Below are 15,306 nucleotides of genomic sequence, written 5' to 3' on the forward strand. Positions count from 1 at the left end.
GACGCGGCGAGCCTTGGTTATCTCCCTCGACCTCCCCGATCATTGAGCAATGGCATCATGAATACGCGACCCAACACAGCGTGACGAACATAACACCAGTACTACGCCTGGAGGAAGAATGAAAGACCAACGCCGGACGAGAAACCCAGCACCTTGCAGCTCTCTTGTCCGGAAAACCAGAGGGTAAGTGATCACTGGACAAACAGAACTAGGAATCTCTATTTTCTCGTTTCTTTTTATGGACATTGCTTGGATACCCCTTTTAACCCGGGTTGAATATCAAGTATGTAGAGTCGCTGTGGAAATGGGCTCTCCGCACGACAGACGGATGGCATGCATGATTTAAGTTAATAAGCTGCAGGCCGAAACCTGCCATTAAAGCGTTCATGAGATGGATGCAAGCGCTCGCGACGCACCCCCCTCCATGGATGGCTTCTACGTAGCACCTTGACAGAAATATGTCACCGCGATCGGCTGTGGGATGATGTGGGTACGGCTTGGAATCTACTTGCACCCAGCAGCGAAACCGGCCGCTATTCCGGCTCTCTTCTTGGTTGTCCTCAGTGGGCAAAGACCTCACCAAGAAATCGGGGGCATAAGATGCGGGCGGTTGAAGTGGATATAAAACAGGGGTTGGGCAGTCCTCTTTCATCACCTCACTCATCCCAAGCCTCGCCAGCTTTAGGACTCGCTTATTAAATAGGAATAGATAGAATTATTTCTCGAAGAGTGTACCAGCCATCCAAAATGCTCAAATCAGCGCTAGTTTTGCTCCTTGTTCTCTGCGCATCATCTGTCCTCGCGCTGCCTAGCCCAGACCCTGCGCCCGCCAAGTTCTGCGACCGCAAGAAGGAAACAAAATGTATCCACGACCGATGTTTGCTTGCGACTTGTTGTGGTTTGGAAGCAGGCGCCAACGGACGAGCGTATGCTTTTTCTCTTTAGTTTCATCCTTTTTTTCTTCCTTTCAATCAAGGTGAATAGTTTCCCATTGGAATGTCTTGCTGATATCCCTCCTCGTTTTCAGTTGTCGTGTCAGCTGCTCTATGCAAGCTGGCTGCAGCGGTTGAAATCTTGGCCATCTCGGGATAACATACGATGCGGCGCTGATACAAATGGGTCTCGCGGAAGAAGGCTCTACTGGTCGCTACAAGAACCCTTGGAGCATATCGAATTCCCTCTCTCAATCTTAAAACCCATCCCCCCCTCCATCAAATTGATGCGCAATAAGACATAATTCTGTTGTATATCGACTTGATCCTTGTATCAATGGCTGGAATTGATCTCAACTGTATCTTACTAGAAGCACTCTGGTTAGCCCTTCCTAAACAAATAAGAAACATGATCCCACAAAGGTTGAGGATGGTAGTTGATTGCCAAGATGACTGTGGAATTGATCCCAGCCGTATCTTACCAGACGCGCTCTAATTAGGAGTGGAAGAGGATAATTGATTTCCAGGATGACTCGAGAAGAATACAGCCAAGCAGCGACAAGAAAAGCATTGATAGCAAGCATTTCTAACGCGTAAACCGGCCGGGGAGAGAAGAGTCACCTGCGGGCGCCGGAGTATTCTCTCTCATTCCTGGACCGGTCACGATCGTCGTCGGGTCTTCTCCCGTCTCTGGAGTAATCCCGGTCTCGTGCTGAGCGGATGGGCGAGTAGTCTCTTCGATCGCGCTCCTCCCGGTCGGACTGCCGGGGTGGCGAGTGTTCCCGTCGATCGGCGCGGGCTCTGGCTGCGCGTCGGGGAGAGTAGTCCCGCCGGGCGCGGTCGGTCCGGGCCCGGCTATCCTCCCTGGAACGTTCCCGGTCCCTTTGGGGGGGCGAGTAGCGACGCCGGGAACGGTCGCGGTCATCTCCAGTAGTACGCTGCCTCTCGCCCTCTCTCCGCTTGGATGGATACTCCTTCTCGCGCGCCTCGTCATCAGACCCTCCGCGTCGTTTGGAATGGCGATCGTCATTCGGCCGGGAGCGGACCCCGAGGGCGACCCGATTGCTTCCCTGGCCGGGAGTCTGACCGGGGGCCTTCTGGCCCTGGTTCTGAGGACAGTCGCGCTTCACGTGACCTCGCTCTCCGCATCCGAAGCATCCCTCTTGAGCTTTATCAGCCCGGCCGGGGTTCTTCTTACTCCATCCGGCATCGAACGACGTCGTGTCCTGATTTGTACATTGAGTAGGAAAAAACAAAATCCGAGCTTTTCATGAACAGGGACACACACTCTCTCTCTGTCTCTGTGTGTCGAAGGATATGGGTCAAGTGTGGCGTACCTCTTTGACTAAATGTGTCCATTTGGTCCTGCTCATCTTTCCGAAATCTCGAACTTGCATGACAGCCGGTAGGAGTTCCATCTTGGTCAAGGTGCCCTCGGTGGGCGCGGTATAGTCGTGTTTCTTATGGATATCCGAGTCCTTTGGATGTGAAGATGGGGGATGATTAGATGGGTGAATTTGATTACTAGGTAGACAGCTTGTGTACGTACGGCGTAGAATGCACCCTTGTGATGGAACTTTTGTAGGAAGACTTGTTTCCCCTTCGGCTTGGCTTTCCTGGTCTGTTCTGCGAACTCGGTGTCCTCTTTCAATCTTTCAGATTCCGGGATCATCCTTCTGGCTTCGAGCTCTTCTTTCTCCTTGGCCCGTCTGGATTGATTCGGTTTGGTGTCAGTGTGAGTTCTTTGGGAGATGGTTGGAATGGATACTCAACTGGATTAGCGCTTCTCGATCGCGTCTCAATCGTGTCAGTTCGCGTAATTTCCATGCCTCGAATTCCGCTTCCGGATCCAGTCCATCGGTATCATCGACATCCGGGAATACCTGATCGGCTTCCTCTGATCAACCAGAGATAAGTAATAATCTATCAGTAAGTTGTATCGCTTGTGGCGGATAACTAGGACCGCTCAACTCTCTGCTATCTCCCTTATCAGTGTTTCTTCAACTAATTTCTGACTGGCTTTCTTCCTCAGCTCTTCTTCTTCTAATCTTTTAGCTTCCAGGTCTGCTTCAGTCTGAGTTTGTTGGCTGGGGATTGTCTCTCGATTCCGCCTGAAAGAGAGAAGATGTTGGTGAGTTGTGGATGGAGTGGATGGATGGGTATAGTCGTGTACTGAACTTTGTGATGAATACGGGTTTGTAGATCGGTACTAGCTTCTCTGATGATTCATCGCTTTCTTCTTCTTCTTCGTCTCCGGATGATGATGATGATGACGATGAATCTGATCCTGGTGGATGATGATCATCTGGGTTTTGAGGTTTGTTGGACTGCTGATGGATCGATGGAAGGTGGTCGTCAGTGATGATGTGGTTTATCTTGTGTTTTGGGAGTATCGTACAGTCTTACTGAGTCTCTTCCGTTTCTCGTTTGTGGATTCTTCTTCTTCTTCTTCTTCTTCTTCAGATGAGTCTGTTTGAGTGGGTGTGTTAGTTTCTATTTATTTTTGGTTAGATAGGATGGATGTGACTTGCCAGGTTGTTTGTTTTTCTGTTTCTGGTCGGGTAGTAGTGAGTTTGATTGTATGTTGATGATTGGGAAGCTGGTTGATGGTTTCGGCTGTTGTTTGGGCTGTTGCTGTTCTTCGTCCGAGTCTTCGGAGTCTTCTGATGAGTGTGATGCTGCTGCTGGTGCTGGTTTGCCCCTGCGATAGATCGTTACTGGCTTGGTTGGTCTGGTGGTGGTCGACATCTTCGAAGTGGTTTGTGTCGGGTTCTTCCTCGCTTGAAGCACCACCCGCCGACCAACTTCCGGGCCCCATCACCCCCAGCGCAGCACTCCCACTCACCCTCACTGACATCCGAACCCACTCGCCAACCCATCATCCATCTCCCCCCAGCCAGCCAGACACTGCCCCAGCAGACTCATCAGCATCAGACCGTGACGACAACACCCACCATCAGCACTCGCTCTGCTGCTACAATCTGCTCAAACGCCAGCTCTGGCTACCTGAAAAGGGAAGTAGAAGCCGGGACTTCACACATCACAACAATCTTGGATATGCTGTTTCAAATGCATCGGATTTCTAAAAATGCCTCCGTGATCCGAATTGACCCTGTATCCGACACGGTACTGCCGGATCGTCGGGTTCCGGGTCGCAACCTCAGGATGAGCTCATCCGCCAAATTATGTATTGCCATCTGCTCCGTTTCTTTACAATCAGTTTCTCGTTCTCGTTCTCAAAACCAAATATTCATCGGCCAGTCTATATTTTTGTCAACCAACCCACAACCAACATGGCCCAACACAACCCTGACAACTCAGACTCCATCTACACTGCTCATTTAATCAATCAGATCCATGTGAACCTCGATTTGCTCCTACAGCAAGCTAAGGTAACATGCACCACCAGTCTTTTATGTACCCGCTGTCGGCCGCTTCGACATACCTGTTCCATTCAACTCTGACCATTACCTCTTTCCTACTTTCCTTTGCAGATCTCTCGCGACAAAGTTGGGATCATCAAGGAAGCTCTTCCTCAATCCTCCAGCCGTGCCCACTCAGCCTTACCCGAGCCATCCTTTCCACACGGCAGGGCTCCTTCTTTGCCTCAACCGACGCCCATCACCCAAAACGGACACCCTCAATCTCATTCTCATTCTCAGCCCTCTCCCCACCATTTACCATCTTCTGTGACAGCACCACCACCACCACCACTGGCCCATCAACCACCCCAGCAATATAAGCAAGCCAGAGCCTTATGGGCTTACCACGGCTCAGCAGCTGATGATCTGAGCTTCGAGAAGGGGGAGATCATCGTCATTTTAGCCGAAGAGAATCCTGACTGGTGGCGAGGGCAGGTTTTGAACAGCCAGCAACCCGGCGGGCTCTTTCCTAGCAACGTGAGTCCTCTCAACTATGTTCCTTGTTGATGCTCGCCAGAGGATTCTAGATATATCATACTGAGCTCGGAATTGGGGACGCTCTCAGCATGTCGAAGTGATTTCGCCGCCGTTACAATCCACCCATTCACCAAGCCCACAATATCGGCACCACCAATCCATCGCTCCTTACCCGCCCGGACCACCTCAAGGTAATCCGGGATGTCAATCACCTGCATACAGTCAAGCGCCTCAGTACGGCGATTATAAAGCACCACAGGCTGCTCCGCCTCCACCCTTACAGCACACTCAGAGTGCCCCCCCGGTGAATATCACTGTTGAGAAACCCAAGGTGATTGCTTTTTTTTTCTTTCAGATTTGGTCCTTGTTGTTTTTCTCAAAGCTCTACTTGATCATCACTTTCTAACAATCGTTCCTTTATTAGAAAAATTTACTCCAGGGTAGATTCGGGCAAGCATTGGCTGGTGGAGCAGGTTTTGGAGCCGGATCAGCGGTGGCAACCCATGTTGGTGAGTCGGCCGTTATATCATGTCAACGCAGCTTGATTTGCATCTGCTCACATGAGCCTGTTCCCACCGTCTGCAGTCAACGCGATCCTCTGATCCGGCTGGCCCTCTCTATTTATGCATTGATCCAACATGGTTTGGTTTTCTTTGATCGTCTTGGTTTGGGAGCTGCCCACGAACAAGCCGACCCGTCCAGCGAGATTACAAATTCGTCCATTCAACTACACACGATCCACTACCTCCCCTCTGATGTATCATGTGCTCCCATCTGACTGAACACTCGGATAACTTGTATATATCATTTTCCGGCCTTAGTTTGCTTGTCTGCGAAATTTTCACAGTGCGTTTCCTGTTTTAACAAGATACAATCTCACAGAAATCTGTCGATCGATCGGGGTGTTTCGAGCGTGCTGTCTTGAAGGATCATCCGTTGGGTGAAGAAGGAGCGGCAGTCTCTGGAAGTGGTGTAACTCGAGTAAAGAGTTTCTTCTACCTGGTAGTCTTGGAGATTACATATGTCGGTCTATCAACTCCTGAGAATGAATGAGAGATGAGTCTGTTGAGTGCAGAAGATGCGAACCCTGCTCGTGAGTTCCTTTGGACAAGCTCCGCCTCAGCGGTGTCCTCCGCCGATCCGTGGTCACCTCAAGTCCAACCGTGTATGTGTTCACAAGGGCGAATGGTTATAAACGGAAGAGTTGTCAAGCCAATCCTTCCGTCGTTGTCGTTGTCCATGACTACCCAGAGCACCTTCCATGTTGTGCTCCCGTGGGTCTGTCTCGGTTCTTAAGGCATACATGCATCAAATAGACATGCTTCTTGGAGATTAACATGAGCTGGTTTGAAGACCTTCACAAGTGATCTCGATCCGGGGACAGACTCCCTCTACCGACTGAGCCTGTGCTCTACTCGCTTCCAACCAAGTATTTCCTCCAGCCGCTGCCGTCGTCCGGCACAGCTCCAGCCTTCGCCCAGGCGGATGGGATGACCAGCCGCATGTTCGAGGCAACCCGTCCAATCTCTCTCTCTGCCAAGGCCATCGCCGAACCCTGAACTACCTCCGATCTGAATACATACTATAAGCGGGTGCCATCCCCCAGCAGCTCCCCCTTGAATCTGATCATTCAATGCAGTATCGATTCCAACGATGTTCCAGTTTTCGACCACATATCGGCATGCCCTGCATCTCCCCATCCACTCATCCTGAGCATCCATGCCCTTCCATCAACTCTCGGCCTCACTGGCCAGCAAGCTGCTCCTACATCATCATACCTAAAACTGCCCCAGCATCACCCCCGCTACGCCGTTTGACTTTCGACTTACCCCTGGCGGCTAACCGATTGACAAGCTGCATTCTTCTCACTCCTCGCCACCGCTTATTACTAATCTGCTCGAGTCTCGAGCCCCAAAACCGTGCGTGTTTTGCTGGACATCATCGACACTTTCAAATCTTTTGCCATTGAAAGTATTTATCATCGGATCCCACCCTCATCACTTTCTCCTGGGCTCTGTGCCATCTCTTGTCGTCATCTCAACCAGTGTACAAGCAGTACATCTTGTACTCCCTATGTGAATCAGGTTCTCATCTGTTCTCATCGATCTTCCAAGGTTCCCGAACTACTTAGCTGGATAGAGAAGCAATTAGAAACCTTTAAGTCATATCATCATCTCTGTTTATGTGGATATCAGCTGTCTCCTTGTGTTCAAGCCAACTCTCCCTGTCAACTCGTAAATCCTTATCATCGCCGCAATACTCTAACGCCTTATCTCTGCCCAAATAAAGGAAAGCGCTCTGATCTGTACACCCGCACTGCACATTCCACATCCTTCCCCCCTTCCCGCTTTTGTTGTTGTTCAGTAACTGTTCCAGTCCACCCGTGCAACCCCGCTCAGTCAGAATCATTCAAAAGCCCGCTATATAGCTTTTCCTTTGTATGTACTAAAGGGATCACCGGCAAAAGTCATCCAGTCCTTTTGACAGTCGACTTCAAAACTCAGCCACTTTCCGTATCCCTCTCCACTCCACACATCCGCAGGCCTCTCGCTCGAATCCGAATCAAGACCTCAATCAATCAAATCAGCCACTCGCAATCGCTTTCTCGCTCAACCTCCCTCAACTCTTCTTCTTCGCCAGCCGTTTCCCACACTCCTGCTCCCTTGATTCGTGCTTCTAGCTGACGATGTGGTCTTCAAACAACCGAACCAACTCCAAGCGTCTCACACCCAACCTCAAACAGCTTAAATTAGTCGCCAAGGTCCCCGAATCACAACCCACCCAATCCCCCCAAGGTTCAGATTCCTCATCAACTGCAGAATCTGCAACCAGCTCGTCCACCTGGCGCAAAGAACTCAGGCTGACTCGTGTCGTCGAACGAGAACGGAAGAAGCTGTCGACAGTTACCACAAGCAGCTGTAGCAGTACCTCCACCAGCTATTCTAGAACCTCCTCAAGAGTACCACCGACGCCATCTGATCTGCCTCGCCTAGACGACCGGCTCTCTCTGCTGGATGAGAAGCTAGAAGTAGTCGAAAACATGTTCTCAGCTCGTAAACAAATGTTTGATCTGCTCGGCAAGGACTCCGAACGGCTCAACCTCGACCTACAGAAGGAAATCAAGCGGGACAGCCAAGCCCCCCAACCCTCTGAAGTTGAACCCGTGACTACCATCAAGCCTATCGAGCAAACTGAGCCAACCCCAGCCCCCTCAGAACTGGTCGCGACCACCGAAGACCCAAAGGGATCCGCCCAGGCTTCTGACGATAGCGCCGCTGCCGGATGGGGAGGTTACTTCAAGAAGCTTTGGTGACCTAGGTAGCGCTCAAGTGCCACCACGAATCGGCGCGTTCTCGACACCCGCAAGAATCGCCAATCATCTGTACGATCCTTAGTTTGACCTTCCAATTGCTTATCTGTGCTGCTCAATACTAAAAAGCATGTCGACTCTGTGAACAGGTAGGTCACATTGGTGCGTTGTCAGCCATCCCCGAACGACCTAGTTGCTCGGCCGGGAATCATCAGTAAAGGCCAGCTGTTAATCCCTGACTCGAAGCGTTAGTGCCTTGCCACTTTAATACTGTCTTCTTCAGGCATGGCCCCCATGGCTCGAAGCTATAGCTGATTTGACTTCCACCACAGGCTCAGAGGATAGCTGCTTGACTAGACTCTTTCCATTGATTGGCCAAATGGTCGGATTGTGCATTCCCTGGTCGACAATCCAAGTTTTCGCCCCGACCTGGGCTTAGCATCAACTCAGAACCTCGTCCAGCTACCATCGACGGCCCAGATCAGTTGCAGCCGCAAATCCCCAATCTCGTTCTGCGTTCAAGAATATTACCAATATCCTTTCCCGGTCGAATGCAGGATCTTACTCAATTCGTTTGCAATTGTTTTAATGTCGAATGACTTCACATTAACGTTTTCATAAATAAATACATACTGGGTTGTGTATAGCAGAAGAGTCCTTTATTCGTATATTTTGTTTTCTAAATTATCATTTAGCTTTTTCCCCGTACTCTTATTCTTCCTACCAATAATTTCCCAATAAGGCGTTAACACTGCACCAGATGAACAATTAATTTGCCACCAACACTCCGCACTTATCTGAAGATTCTTAATAAGCTGGGTATAAAATTTAATAGCATAGTCGTCACTTCCAATGCATGTGAGATGTCCATCTCAATCTTAACTTCTATGTGTGTTAATTCATGTATGAAATCTGCTGAATACATACATTTAAAGTGTTTACATATCTGAAACTACAAATGTGCATGTGATTTGACTCACATCTACCTCACCAATGTTTTCCATCAATCACGGTCCGCTCTTTTGAGCTGGACTTATATGTCCGTGGAACTGGATCAAGAACAGCGCTTTGTGATGATTTCTGCCACATCAGATGCCTGATACAGATTGTAGATGTCTATTATTGGTACCGAAACCCGCAGAGGATTGATGATCTGTAGAATATATCTGGCCCTGATTTTGCCTGGCGCCTTTTATTATGTAACGGTGGCAGCAGGTCGGCCAAACTGTGTCTTTACATACCAAACTGTAAAAACCAATTAGTTAACAACGGGTGTTTGACCTGCGCCAAAGGAAAGACCCTTGGCCCTCGATTGCGGATTTGTTCTCTCAACCAGGTTCATGTAGCGGGACTCTTACGCTTGCCAAAGGATCGTTCAGATCACCCTGAAGCTGCCCAGAACCGGTTACATAGTGATTTATTTCAATAAATACATACCCACGGCTGAGATAGGGGCACATAAAAGCTCTCTTTCCCTGGCTGCATCTCCAGAGTTGTCTGTGTTACTTAACCTTACTCACGAGTACACCACCTCAAGACTTGCGATTCGATCTCAACTCACTTTTACGGTCCTAACTGACACCCCTCGACGGACCTCCCCACCAAGGAAGGCTCGATAACCATCTTAACTCGACAGGGCTGCAGTCTACTCTATATTCACCGGAATATTCTTCCTCAAAGATCGCCCGGGCTGCCTTCCTAATCCAGCGATTTACATTCCAACTAGCTCTTCTCGCCATCACCATTTGATCAAAACGCTCACCTCACCATACAGCACAAGCATACCAGTCCATACCCCGTTACCTCAAGCAACAATACAATTCCCATTCCCCCACATACCAACATCATGCCATCGACCAACCAAATCACTTGCCATTTGGTCCATGGCACCGACCCCGCCAACCGATTCCCCGAATTACTACCCAACATCGCCATCGACGGCTCGGCAACCTGCTACGTACCTGTCGAGACCAATCCGAACCCGAATCCAGACTATGGAGCAGCAGATTTACCTTACTCGGTTCACTGGTCGATCGATCCCAGCCTACTAGCCACCGGTGGGATCCAAGTCCAAATTCAAGTTGATGGCTGTCAGAAAGGCCAACCTAGATCTTACGAGGGCATTGGCCCGGACGGCTTGGCCCCTCCTGCTCCGATCACCGGTATGGATGATGGACTCTGGGTCGTCCCCGATGGCACTCGCAGACGGCCTTGGGTAATGGGAGAAATCAAAACCACTCGTCAGTTTTTTCATCCTTTCTCCGATTGACCTCACAACAAATCACGCAGTCGAACCCTAAATCAGCCTTGTCCTGACACATTTTTTTCGTTTTTCCGTAGATCCACACTCCGCATTGGCCGACAAATACATCCTAGACCGAGTCGGTTCGGTCAGCGTCCTTTTCAGTCGGGCAAAAGTCGTACCCACTTCTCGTGTTGTCGCTCTCACCCCCGTTTTTAGTGGCAGTGCGCCTTTGCCAGAACGCATGCGTGAAAAACTAAGCCATTGGACAAGGTGCGTTCTCACAACTATCACCATACTTGATTTCCTCGCTCAATTCTGCGTCTGAAAAATTCCACAGGTTGGGCTTTATCGAAAACCATCCTCCGGGCGCAGAACTTGGCCTCGTAGCCGAAGACATTGATGAAGTAATTGCACAGTTTACATTCTACTATCGATCCAAGGGTTGGTGATCAACTCTATTTCCTGTTCAGCAAACTACACAACACTAACTCAATCTTTTTGCTCTTTTTCAGATCTCCTCCATCGATTACTTCCGACGGTATTCTCGTCCGATATCAAAATATCATTCCCCACCGCGCCTAGCGGGCAAGCCGAACGGTCCATCCGATCCAACGAGGATGCGGATGGTGAGCGCCCTCAAGGAAAAGGTGGCAGCTTTGAAGCTAACCGGGCCTCAGTATTCCGACGAGCTTTTGGTGGAAACAGCAACCCCCGTCATAGCATCAACGGCTCCTTACCTGTGCCTGACCAGGGATCTGAACATGATGAGTTTGGTAAGCTTGGCAAGTTTGGCGGAAAGCGAGTCAGAGCGGTAAGCCTGAGACTTGCCAAACGATACAGTTCCCTCGGCCAAAAGTCCGACGAAAAAGTGAGCAAACAGCCTGTGTAGAATCCGCATGAAAGTCTCTCGAGTTGGACACTGATCCCTGGCGATCTCACATCAGAACCCATTAACAGCCACATCCCCCGAGGCCACATCCCCCGAGCTTACTCCAAGCAATCTAGAAGATTTGAACACAATCCAGGGGTTGAGAAATGAAGTCATTCAGCTGAGAGTGCGTTGCATTATCTTTTTCTCCATGACTCGGCATGAGACATATTTGCTGATTTGGATTCAATCCATCTAGGTTGAACTGAACGAACTCAAAAAGCACGTTCAGTCGTCGTGATTTGTTTGACTTGGACTTATATCAACACATCATCATCGAACCGCGCAAACCTATTTATTTCAACAGCAGATATCACATATTTACGACCGACCTGAAGGCACTTCACATCAATGATCTTCTTAACGATTTCTTTATGAGGTTATGATTCTGGTTATGGAGAACGAGGAGGAAAGTAGTAATGTTTTTCTTGCATATCATGTATTTTTTCGGGCTCAATATATATCACACAGGGATGGTCTCATTTGGAGGTTTTCTGTTTTGTTTTGGATTAATCATCAGGAAGCACATCATCATCATCAATTTTTGCGATGCACATACATCAATCATCTTTTGAAATACAAATACACGAGTTTCCTCCACTACAATTAGTGATTTTCATGACTCATCTCGCAATGAACCTGGACTGGACACTTACTGTTAGCTACACGGAAGCCCAAAGCAGCGAAGCAACAATCCCCAAGTGAGAGCGGAGAGTCATCCATCAAATGATGAATCCCCCTTTAAGTTTGGTGCGGGGAGAAGTAAATATCGAGAGTCTCTTGAATCTTTCTCCATGACTACCCACAACATTTCTTGTCTGCAGATAAAGTTTTCCTTGTAAATGTCTTGGTTGATTTTGCGAGCTCCAGTACAAACACAATTATCTCAAGTTTCATTGGCCTGCAAGTTATCCCCGGATGAGGAAGTGAATGAATTCCTTTTAACAGACTTGACAGTCCCAACATTAACGTTACATATTAGCAAGCTTGATGGCTGAATGTTGAAGAAGACGGACTTGTTCGTGATTGCAACAGTGTGGTGCACAAGGGTGCATGTACATATTTAATATGTGCTTAAAGTATGGATATGGTGGAAAGTATGGCTTTGCAGCTTGCTTGGAATATGTTCTTACTGAGAGGAAGTGAGGTCATTTCAGCCGCGAACGAACCAACCAGAAAAAGGACAAATCGAAAGACCTCAGATACATACACACTGCAACTCCCCTAGGTACATTACACATCCATCACTTATCGGAACCTCGGTTACAGCGCCGAACGATCCAAGGCGCCCATTCCAACCCATCAAAAAAAAAAAAAGGAGAGCTTTCCAGGATGTCGTTAATGGAAAGATTCCAATCGGCGGCCAAGAAAGTGAGTCACAGTACCCCTCACCCTTTCGCCGTCCAATTTTCTCGCAAAAGCCCTTATAAAACCTTTGGTGCTCACCCTTCCTTGTATCCCCGATCCTTTCAGGTTGGTACTCAGGCCACAGCTTTTAGTCGCGATGTTGCCACGATGGCTAGCGATGGTGGTCGCCAATTGGTGACCGAGTTCAAACTTGAATCTGAGGTTTTTTATTTATTTTATTTTACTTAATCTATCCTGGACCTCAGCTACTCCTCGAGCTCATCATTTGATTTTGTGCTTGCGGAATTGTTTGACAGTGTGAACGCTCCGCAAAGATTCTCTCATCGTTCCTCGCCGATCCTTTGCATCCTGAATCGGCCTTGAATGCCATACCCAAGGCCGTCCTACAAAATGCACATGGTCGGCACCGAATGCTCATTCTTTTCGACCGGAAGCCATATTTTGGCTCGTGCCCATTTTCCTAAGAAGCGTGCTGACATGCCTTGTTGTTCAATCCTATTTTTCCCCCTTTCGTCTCATCATACCTACACCAGGTCTGGCGATCTTTACGATTCTCAAGGTCGGATTTGTCTGGTCAGGCAAAGCAGGATCCGGAATTGTGATTGCCCGTTTGGAAGACGGTTCTTGGTCGGCACCCAGTTGCATTGCCACCGGTGGTGTAGGATTTGGTTTACAGGTAGGGGCTGACTTTAGTGAATTGTGCGTCGATCACTCTGTTGAAAAATATGATCATTTTTAGTTACGCTAACTTGAATTTTACACTTACCGAACTACCTATACAGTGTGATTGTGTTAAACTCGGAAGAAGCTGTTCGCGCTTTTGCAACCACAGGAAATATGACCATAGGAGGTAATTCAACCGTTTACTTGCGAAGCCTCACAATATTGCATCCTAGTCTGATCTGCATAACTCCTTCCGCGATGGTTTGTTTGATAGGCAACCTAAGTGCTGCTGTGGGGCCAATTGGCACGGGCGGTGCTGTTAATGCTAGCCTACTGCATCCTGCGCCTCTCTTTACATACAGCAAAAATAAAGGTACGAATCGTCACTAAGCAAATAAGAACGACCTGCTCATTCATAAATCCTTGGATCATAGGCCTATTTGCAGGTCTGTCACTAGAGGGCACAGCTCTTATAGAGCGAGTAAGCAGCTCAATTCTTTTTCTCATCCAGCAGCTAGCGTCAACTCCGGCTTCCCACTCATCAGTTTGCAAATGACGGTTAATTTTTCTCTAGAAAGACACCAACGAAGCCTTCTACGGCCAACGGATCCCTTCGCTCGAGATTCTGCGGTAAGTATTCCCTGTTTGTATGATTATCTTGTCACCGAAGTCAGTTTCTCATCTGCGCTTTGCTCGTTTTCCAGAGGGCGAGTCCCACCACCCGAAGCAGCTTCAGCCCTTTACGACGTGATTGAAAGTGCTGAGCAACTTGATGAATCAAGCTTACCGCAAGAATCGTATGTGCCAACAGATGGAGCTACTCTTAACCACACACCACAATCAGCATCTAAGGAAGCTGGCCCAACGTCAACCGGCAACACAAACCTCTTTGATGCAGGTGATGCCCATTGACAATCTTCATCTTGTATCTACATCATACAACCTCGCTTTTAATTTGCTGCAATATTTTTTTTACATGCAGTTTGTATCACCAGTTTCTCATTTTGGTTTGAATTCAATGAAGGTGTTCACTCAAAACACGGGAACAAAATAAATGAAGAAATCTCATGTAAATATGCTGATTTTGTTTCTTTTATTCGTCTTCAACACTTCTGTCGAGCGACTACTCCTTTTGCAAGTGACATGAGTTTTCACTTCTTTTGAGGGCCTTGGCGTCACTCCTCCGCTGAGGCCTCCGTTGAGGGGTTTGACTAGGCACAAGATCCCAACAACTTTTCTTGTGGCCAAGAGGAAGAGATGCGGCAACCATAATTTTCAATCCAAAAGCTGTAGCTAGTTTGATTGAAACTTATCCCTGAAACTTTGCCAGCAAGGTGTTTGAAGCGGGCAGATTTGTTTCCCCTTTCCCTCCGATCCACACGTATTCTGGACCCCCTCCTACTCCCTGCCACAGCATCATGTCAATTTCCTCAAGAGATTCGACAAAGCTCCGATTATCGGCGAAGGGTGTTTTCGGAATATCAGTCCTTCATGTCTGCCGTATTTAAATGGAATGTCTGCTATTCGTCGCCATGAATTCGCTGCAGTCCAACGCAAGCGTATTGGCCGCGATCCAGGCTGCCGGGCCATAACCCAGTAAACGAGTGTTTGGCCAAACGACCTACTACCTACGTCGATTGGGCTACAAGGTATTTCGGCTCTCCCATCCGTCAAGCAGATAGACACAAAAAAAACTCGTATTCTGAAACTATCAATCTACTAAGCTAGCCGAAAGATCTGAATGTGTCGAATTCGATTCATATCGGCGGAACCAAGAGGAAGGGATCGACGGCGGCCTTCTGCTCCTCGCTACTCATCAATCCGTCCGCCAAGGTCGGCTTATTTACTTCTCCACACCCTGTCGCTGTGCGGGAAAGGATTCGCATCAATGGGTGCTATGTACCTGCCAGGCTGTAGTAGTACCAGGCCCTCCAAAGAGGGACTTGTGTTAATATGGGGTC

General features: G+C 48.6%; 5 protein-coding genes across 5 annotated transcripts; 4 read left to right on the forward strand and 1 right to left on the reverse strand.

The window, feature by feature from the left end:
- Positions 1-1,549: 1,549 nt before the first annotated feature.
- PtA15_9A3 (uncharacterized protein) lies at positions 1,550-3,680 on the reverse strand (the record flags this gene model as incomplete). Its single annotated transcript, XM_053172604.1, has 8 exons — positions 1,550-2,158; positions 2,270-2,410; positions 2,482-2,641; positions 2,706-2,829; positions 2,904-3,043; positions 3,111-3,262; positions 3,331-3,401; positions 3,464-3,680. The coding sequence occupies 8 exons, from the start codon at positions 3,678-3,680 to the stop codon at positions 1,550-1,552; spliced, it is 1,614 nt and encodes a 537-aa protein (XP_053023434.1).
- Positions 3,681-4,225: 545 nt separating this feature from the next.
- Positions 4,226-5,433, forward strand: PtA15_9A4 (uncharacterized protein; the record flags this gene model as incomplete). The annotated part of the gene is made up of 5 exons (XM_053172715.1): positions 4,226-4,324; positions 4,427-4,831; positions 4,920-5,162; positions 5,256-5,340; positions 5,417-5,433. The coding sequence occupies 5 exons, from the start codon at positions 4,226-4,228 to the stop codon at positions 5,431-5,433; spliced, it is 849 nt and encodes a 282-aa protein (XP_053023435.1).
- Positions 5,434-7,517: 2,084 nt separating this feature from the next.
- On the forward strand, positions 7,518-8,144 carry PtA15_9A5 (uncharacterized protein; the record flags this gene model as incomplete). Its single annotated transcript, XM_053172826.1, has 2 exons — positions 7,518-7,733; positions 7,854-8,144. The coding sequence occupies 2 exons, from the start codon at positions 7,518-7,520 to the stop codon at positions 8,142-8,144; spliced, it is 507 nt and encodes a 168-aa protein (XP_053023436.1).
- Positions 8,145-9,987: 1,843 nt separating this feature from the next.
- Positions 9,988-11,555, forward strand: PtA15_9A6 (uncharacterized protein; the record flags this gene model as incomplete). Its single annotated transcript, XM_053172937.1, has 6 exons — positions 9,988-10,381; positions 10,482-10,656; positions 10,724-10,827; positions 10,899-11,254; positions 11,331-11,441; positions 11,514-11,555. 6 exons carry the CDS (start codon positions 9,988-9,990, stop codon positions 11,553-11,555), a joined length of 1,182 nt encoding a protein of 393 aa, XP_053023437.1.
- A 1,091-nt stretch (positions 11,556-12,646) lies between these two features.
- Positions 12,647-14,257, forward strand: PtA15_9A7 (uncharacterized protein; the record flags this gene model as incomplete). The annotated part of the gene is made up of 9 exons (XM_053172957.1): positions 12,647-12,685; positions 12,788-12,883; positions 12,979-13,081; positions 13,216-13,381; positions 13,465-13,532; positions 13,620-13,718; positions 13,780-13,826; positions 13,920-13,975; positions 14,050-14,257. 9 exons carry the CDS (start codon positions 12,647-12,649, stop codon positions 14,255-14,257), a joined length of 882 nt encoding a protein of 293 aa, XP_053023438.1.
- Between the last annotated feature and the right edge of the window lie 1,049 nt (positions 14,258-15,306).

This window comes from Puccinia triticina, chromosome 9A, assembly GCF_026914185.1.
Source record: "Puccinia triticina chromosome 9A, complete sequence".
NCBI classification, from domain to species: Eukaryota; Fungi; Basidiomycota; class Pucciniomycetes; order Pucciniales; family Pucciniaceae; genus Puccinia; species Puccinia triticina.